This window comes from Phodopus roborovskii, unplaced genomic scaffold (genome assembly GCF_943737965.1).
Source record: "Phodopus roborovskii unplaced genomic scaffold, PHOROB, whole genome shotgun sequence".
In the NCBI taxonomy this organism is placed as follows: domain Eukaryota; kingdom Metazoa; phylum Chordata; class Mammalia; order Rodentia; family Cricetidae; genus Phodopus; species Phodopus roborovskii.
In genome coordinates this window covers 972,415-980,803 of record NW_026125791.1, presented here as the reverse complement: position 1 = coordinate 980,803, position 8,389 = coordinate 972,415, and the positions used below count along the sequence as shown (strand labels likewise).

The 8,389-nt window shown below is 35.5% G+C and overlaps 1 protein-coding gene across 2 annotated transcripts in view; it reads right to left on the bottom strand.

Moving 5' to 3' along the window:
* Positions 1-228: 228 nt before the first annotated feature.
* Gpr174 (G protein-coupled receptor 174) overlaps positions 229-8,389 on the bottom strand; it is a 30,589-nt gene continuing 22,428 nt past the window's right edge. For both annotated transcript variants that reach the window (XM_051178664.1, XM_051178663.1), the window contains exon 3: positions 229-4,890. In XM_051178664.1, the coding sequence (XP_051034621.1) occupies positions 3,345-4,352 (1,008 nt within the window). In that variant the 5' untranslated portion in view covers positions 4,353-4,890 and the 3' untranslated portion in view covers positions 229-3,344. The remainder of the gene's footprint in view (positions 4,891-8,389) is intronic.

Genomic DNA, 8,389 nt, shown 5'->3' with positions numbered 1-8,389 from the left:
CAAAAGCAGTCTAAGGGTATACACATGATGAGTAGCAAATTACTAGACAAAAAAGTCAGACTTAGATGAGGCCTTAGGTATAACTCATGTTGCTCTTTGAAAAAGGAATCTACCACTCTAGTAGGTTAAAAGAAAGAATAGACCCAAAGAACATAAGCCTATGTATGTGATCCCACTAGCAGTCCTCAAGTCTTCTAGTTTTCTGAAAGAACTGATCACACAATGATATAGAGTCTGAAAATTTCTATTTAATTGGAGACAAACTTTTATTATTGAAATTCATATGATAAATAAAAGCCATAAATAAACTCCAGATATAACATTTCACAGTATCTTGAAGGTAACCCAAAAGGAGGCATAAAAATGAATTTGTGTGGAGTTCCACTGACGAATCTTTACAGAGAGCATGGTTGTTTGTAGGACTAAGAATTCCTCTTCATAACCACCAGCTAATAGGATTTGCTGTTTTATTGCATGACAATGAAAATACATAACCCGCAAAACATTTCATTAAACTAATATAAGCAGTAAAAAGACAATATTAATAGCACAAAATGCTCTGTTTATATTCAAATAATTTGCTTAATTTTGAGCTGAACTTTAAAATCTTTATGAAAGAAATATGAGATGATTTATCTTTAAGTATACACTATCACAATTAAGACTCTTGTATTTGAACAAATAGAATTCAAAATGATAAATAGGAGATCTGAAGAAGGACTTTTCAAAGAGAGTAGAACATCACAAAAGAGGCAACTGCTTAGTAGTAACTGAAATACTATTTCTTTCCTACATTATATTTTTCTCTGGAAGCAGAGAAAGAGAGAGAGAGAGAGAGAGAGAGAGAGAGAGAGAGAGAGAGAGAGAGAGAGAGAGAAAGATTAAATTTTGAGAAAAACCTTGGAAATTTATATCCATGTTCATGGAGATATTTCTTGGAATTTAGCATCCTCATAATGGTAAGCAAAGTAGATTGTCATCTGTAATGCATTATATGACAGGATATTTATAAGACTCTTTAAAGTGTCTTCCCTCCCAGCTCATCTTCCTGAGCCTGCAATCCCTCCATTGAATATAACTACTTCATGTTAATGCCTATTCCTATCATATGAACCTCAGGTGTTTCTTAGCAAATTAATATGAAGTTAACATTAACATTTAGCTCCTTACTGTGAATAAGTTCATCAGAAGGGGAAGGGAATAGAGCAAAATTCAAATGTATTGATGAGGAAGATGAAGAATCAGGAAAACAGATGCTAAATACAAAACTATATGGACATGTCTGAGTAGATAAATAGCACAAAATCATTACACACTTGTCTTTTACCTAGTAATGTAAAAGGACTGCCTAAAAAAGTGAGCTATATACCTTCAACCACTCCAAGATTGCCAATAGTATCCTAGAAATATTTCCCCTTTAAAAGTAGTATGATTATAGTGAAATCAATGTTAGAAAAATTTCAAACAATGATCTCCCAAAGTGACTTTAAGAAGTGTAATCCATGCTACAAAAAATAGTAAGTGTATATAAGAGAGAGTTCTATTCCAAGCACCCACAGTTGTTTCATAGTTCCACGGATGATTACTTGTAATCTCATTACAACACAAACTACATTCAAACAGAAATCACTTTAAACAGACCAAACACAGTTATAATTTTCTTTTGAAAACAAAATGTAACACTTACACTTATTTAATACAACAAGACATATGTACATTACAAGGAATAACTAGGAAATACATAAATATACTGTTGCTAGCAGCACAAAGTCATTTTCCTAATCCAGTATTATTATTATTAAAATGTACAAGCATAATCAATACTTGCTCAGGCAAAACTTTCCAAGTTTTCCAGTAGCATTGATAGTTAAAATTCATATTTAACAAGTTTCCCCCACACATACATAGTATAATTAACTATATGCCTAATACTACCCTATTTTTTGGATATAAAAATATTTCCTTGGTTTCTCTATTTTCTCAATGTAAAGAAGAGTGTGTTCTATTTCCATTTCTTGTTCAAACATTTTAAAAAGTAATGTTATTTATAATGTATATCATGGTTCATACAATTCTAGTCCTTATAGCCACATACCCCAATTTTTCTTGCCAACTAGTACCAAGTAGGTAATAAGCAAAGCTTTTGTTAGGAGTATCTAAGGCTGATGAAATGATCTATACATTTCTCAAAAGTAAAATAATTATTTTCAACAGTTTCTAAGAGGTAATAAGTTTTATATTCATAAAACTTAACTGAAAAAAAATATAGACTTGAAAGTCCACATGAACAGCGTCTTCAAGCCCTGTTCTGGCTTTTGTAGAGGCTATGACAGGCACCACTTTGCTTGGGGAATGAAGGACAGTAGTGATGGTTTCAAGAGACATGCTTTACTTTGGCTCATCTTTTCACTCTGGTCTAAACACTCTTACTTCCATAGACTCAGTAAGTGCAGTAGCCTGTTAGATTTCCCCATTGTAATTCTAAAACATGATGAAAACAATCCCTCTACTATACAAGTTCATACATTTCTGAAGGTGTTCTTTGGAACTAGTTTAAGAGAGCCAGAACTGTGTTTGTCACCTGTTTCCTTTCTCTTAAGCCTAGAGGCCATGTGAGTCATATTATGTTGACTCTAGAAAACTATCTGCCTTGGAAATATTCAATGTAGAATTTTATATAATCACAGAGGATTATTGCGTGTCATGACTGTTTTGTTGTTCTTAGCTTAAACATACCAAAGCATGATTTCATAATTTTGTTCAATGATTTGACAGATGATATTTCATATTGACACTAACCAAAGAAACCAAACATAGGAGTTTCAAATCATGGAGTGGAACATACCTCAGAGATAAAAATCATCCTATTTTTGTAATGTTATGTGTACATAAAGTATTGTCCATCACACTTTAAACATGTTGTTGGAATGCAAATTTTGATCACTACTATCAATAGACAATTGCACTCACTCTAAACATATATTCATCATCTGATCTAAGAAAACTCAGTACTTAGGATGAGCATGAGCTAGTAATCTCTTTGTGACTTAGGTTCACAGATAATGCTGATGACTCTAGCTTAGAGCATATGTGTGTAGAGTGTTATCAAAATTTTACCACTTAAGTCTAAAGACTTGGTCATACATTGTTGCACAGGCTTGTCACCAGCAATGATGATGAAACATAGTATTCTAACTAGGTCCTACCATAAATATGTGAATTCCCTACTCAAGTAATGTAGAGCACATTTAAAAGTTGTGACTACTTTCTGTGAGTACTATCTGGAGTATTGAAAATGTGTTCTTGTAATTCTATTCAAGGCCACATTTAGTTCTGGATTTTATTTAGCATAGGTCAGTTCCCATTGTAGAAGTGGTATTGTTACTCACAATTTTGTATGATTTTGTATGGAGTTGGATGCTCTCAGGCAAATCTTGTCTTGAAAGACGTCTTCTGAACTCATTAGTGGTGAAATAATATATGATTGGGTCAAGGCAGGAATTCAGACTTGCCAGACACAGGGCCACAGAATGAAATATTAGAATTACTCTTCTGGCTAGGCAGCTCTTAATTTCATTGGACTTAACCAGGAAATCTAAAGGAAAACTGAAGTGATAAGGTCCAAAGCAAATTAGAAATACCCCTGCACAGGTCAGAATCATCTTCAGTGCTTTCTTTTTCTCTCCAAGATGTTGAGAAATGGGGTATTTATTTTGTAATGATAAAGCTGTTTTCCAGGTACAGTATATAACAATCATAAGAGGAGTAACAAACCCAACCAACTCTCCAACAGTTATCATGGCAACAGATTGGGTCAGATTGACATTCCTCGTAGGAAGATCCACGAAGCATTTGGTTCTGTTGCCTAGGGTATCGTCATTGGTTCTGAGGAGAGGAAAGAGTAGGCAAGCAAGGCAGATGATCAGCCAGCCAATAATGCTGATATACAAGTCATATTTCTGCTTGCAGTCATTGAAACGAAAGGGGTACATGAGAAACCAAAATCTTCGTACACTGATGCAGACCAAGAAGTAGATGCTTGCATACATGTTAACATATTTCAGATAGAAACAAAACATGCAGAGACCAGGGCCAAATGGCCAGTCATGGTTCAAATAGTAAAAGATCCTCAGTGGCAGAGAAAGAATTTGTAATAAATCAGCAATGGCTAAATTTATCATAAATACTACAGCCCTTTTGGTTTCTTTCATGTAGCCATAAAATACCCACAAGGCTAATATGTTTCCTATGAGACCTGGCACAAGAATAACAGTGTATGTCACTGCATAAATGAAGTACCGAAAATCTATATTGTCTCCATCAGTCTTGTTACATGTATAATTATCAATCATGATTATTTCTAGAGAAATTGTCTTTGGCTAAATAATTGTCATTCAAAATCTAAATACATAAGTAACTGCTGTACTTTCCACAGATAACTGGTAAAAAAGACAGAGTATAAAACAACCTCTTGCCATAATTGTTAGTTTCTACATATGATTTGGGAACTTTAAAAAAAGGGTTGTGTGTTTGTCTTAGACTTGTCAACAATAACTAGAGAAATCTAGTCTGCAAGCACACATAAAACATTGGCAAATTTTTCTTCTCTTGTATATTTTGTAGAAAGGCTTTTTGGACATCTTGGCAGTTGGATATCTTCCATTTGGTTCCGAATTATGTCATGCATCAGCTTCTCAAATTCCCATATGATAATCATCACTTTACAGGTGTTTGGAAGGAAATTTCCGGGGGTTTATTTTTGGCCTGGCTCACACAGAAGAAAGATTTCCTTCAGTGCACTATTCCAGGATGATTTACGTTGGTAGGTCTTGTTTTCTTAGACCCTTTCAGATCTGTATTGAAATTGAAGGACTCGAAAAAATGACAAACCTGAAAGTAAAAAAAAAAAAAAAAACAAAGCTCATTATATGATTATATATGATACTTTTGAAAGAGGAAACCCTGTGTTCCATAGTCAGGCTGTGTCCAGAACAGAATATTTTACAAAAGTCCTCCCCATACTCTAGCTCTCACATTCTTTAGTCTCCTTTTCACCAATATTTCCTGAGCCTCACTGTGTGGATGATATAGATATGTTACTAGTCAGTTATGAGGCTCTGCATTTATTGCTTCCTATTACAAAAGAGGCTTTCCTGACAAAGGTTGAAAACAGCACAGATCTGTGATATACACAAATATTTAGAAGGCATTTTGACAACATGATCATTTAGCAAACAACAAAGTAGATTCCCCTCGAGGACTGCTGGCCTTCCTAGCCAGAGGCTTTTGTTAAGGTTTGCAGTGCATTGTCAAGAATTTTCTCCCAGGAAACAGGCCTCAACCCCAATTAGAATGCAGTTGTTTAGCTCCCCAACATTTGTGCCACTACTTCACCAGTGGGCACATCTTTTTTTGTCAGGTTAGTATTATATATTAGAGTCTCCAGTACTGGAGAGGGGCATTGATGTCTTTTTTCCTCCATAGACCTACAAAAAATCACATGACACAATGAAAGATGGCTATGCAGAAGTACTGTCCCATTGTTGATGGGAGTGCAAACTTGTACAGTTACTATGGAAATCAATATTGTGGTTCCTCACAAAATTTGGAATTGATCTTCCGAAGATTCAGCCATACCACTCCTGGGCCTACACCCAAAGGACACTTCATCATACCACGAGGACACTTGCTCAACTATGTTCATAGCAGCTTTGTTCCTGATAACTACTAACTAAGTACCACCCAAATGTCTCTCAAACTGAGGAATGGATAAAGAAAACATGGTACGTTTACACAACGGAGTATTACTCATGTGTTTAAAAAATGGCATCTTAAAATTTGCAGGTCAGTGGATTGAACAAGAAAAAAACATCCTGAGTAAGACAATCCAGTCCATGAAAGGCAAACTTGTTATATACTCACTTATAAGTTGATATTAGTTGTAAAGTAAAGAACAATCATGCCACAATTCAAAGACTCAGAAAGACCAAGTAACAAGAAGGGCTCTAGAGGGGACATATGGATCTCTCTGGGAAGGGGGAAATACAATATATTTTGCAAGTGGGGATGGAAAACAGAGGAACATGGAGAGAGGGATGGAGGAAGAGAGTACTGCAAGAGACAATCAGAATTGGGGGGGGAGGGACTTGGGGGTGATTTGAAAACTTCCTGAAATCTTTGAAAGTGACTCAAGTGAAGACTCCTAGTAATGGAGGATACAAAGCCTGAACTGGCTATCTTGTACAGTCAGTCAAAGCATTCAGCAGTGGGACAGGGACATCAACCCAGCCACAAAACCTTAGACCTGAAATCTCCCCTGCCTGCAAGATGTGCTGGGGTAATTGTTGTGCAGAACTTGTGGGGATGACCAACCAATGATTGGTCCAACTTGAGGCACATTTTTCTTTGGGGTGTAGCCACTGATGAGGTTGTCCATACTTCAGGGGATGGCCCCACACACATGCACATATAGGCAGCTCTCAATGTACTCAGTGGGTTATTTAAAAACAGGAGAGGATATAAAGTTGGAAAGTGAACATATTGAAGAGGTCTGGAGAAGGAAAGATGGAATGGGACATAGATATGATCAAAATCCATTGTATATAAATAAAAAATAAAGCCTGTGTATAAAAATATATTAGTTTTAATAGAATTTGAGTGAGGATTAATATACTAATGATTTTCAAACTGTTAGTTTTGACTCCTTTGGGGGGTCAAACAACCCTTTCACGGGGGTCATCTAAGACCACCAGAAAACACAGATATTTACATTATGATTCATAACAGTAGTGAAATTACAGCTATGAAGTAGCAGTGAAATAATGCTAAGGTTGGGGGTCACCATAACATGAGGAACTGTATTAAATGGTCTCAGTACTAGGAAGGCTGAGAACCATTGTTCTACAATGTGCACAAAAATAAAAGTAGAAGGACCTTGAAAAGTAATATATTATTTTGTTACTAAAAATCTGAGCCAACAAATATGGGAGCCTCTTAGAAATTCAGAAGAATCTCAGCTCTGCCCTCGGGACCTGCAGAATCAAAATGTGCATTTTAACAATTACATTCAGCTGAGTCTTTGGTAACTCTGATCTCTAGCATGGTTTCATGAACTTAGCAGATCTACAGACTCATGTGAGAAAGACTTCTTCTTTAAAACAACAAAAATTTAACACTACAGCTTTTCAGGTGTTTCCTCCAGAGATTTTGAGTCAATATGTTTTAGGTGAGGCCAGAAATTTGTATTTCAAAAGGCTTTCCATATGATTCTAATGTACTCAGCACTGCATTTGTCCTTGAAGCATCATTTAGGGGCCAGTGACTTTATTCAAATCCTTCCCAGATGTTGGGAAAACAAGTGGGCAAACAGCCCCTCTTTAAATATTTCCATTTACATGGGCCATTTAGTCACCTCTTAATTATCCAAGACAAGAGAGCAGAGCACCAGAACAGAGAATCAAATCCCCCAAAGGCTGACTCAGCTGGGTCCATGACCCTTCTTCTGAGGTAAACAAATTTTAGCTTAGGGACTTGGATAGTTGCCTCAAGGCTGCTGAAATCTAGAAGGATTTAACTAACTTTAAAGATACGTGGGAAGAATAAAAATGAAAAGAGAATTATGAAACATCCTGGTTTGGATTATCAACTCCATGTGGTTTGAAGTGTGCATGATTCAGCCCTTGAAGGAATTATTGTTATTTTGCCTGGTTAGTAAATTTCCGGGTAAGTAAAATATCACGTTTTGTCTAAAAATGTGGATCCCACTTTCTTTAAAAGGTATTTAGTTTGAGGATGTTAAATATTTGACATTTCTCAAATAAGGAAGGTACAGAAACTTGGTATTACAACATTATAACATTTATGTATTAGTCTTAAAGAACACTATTGATAGTCCAATTCTGAAAAGAGATGGTGATTTTGATTCGGCAATAGAGAAATTTAGGAGACAAATAAGGAGTATATGAAGAGATGATAACATTACTAATAACCAGGCTTAATTATAAGCCACTATTGACTATCACTCACACTATTAAGAAGGCCCTTTATAACAATTCAAAAGAAAACAAGTGCTGGTGAAGATGTAGGGAAATGTAATCTTTTCTATCTTAAGAACATAAATTGGTACCACATTGCAAAAGGTGGATTGTGGTTCCTAAAAAATAAAAAATATATCCACCACATGATTCAATATCCCTACTCTGTGTATCTATCTAAATGAAATAAAATCAGTATTTTCAAGAAACCTTTCCCCTCCCATGTTCATTTCAGCATCATTTCTTTGAGAGAACATACAGAATGAATCTATGTAGTCATCAACAATGAGTATATAAAAGACACATTGATGCATGCACACAACTGACTATTATTCAGCATTTGGAAAAAAGGAAAT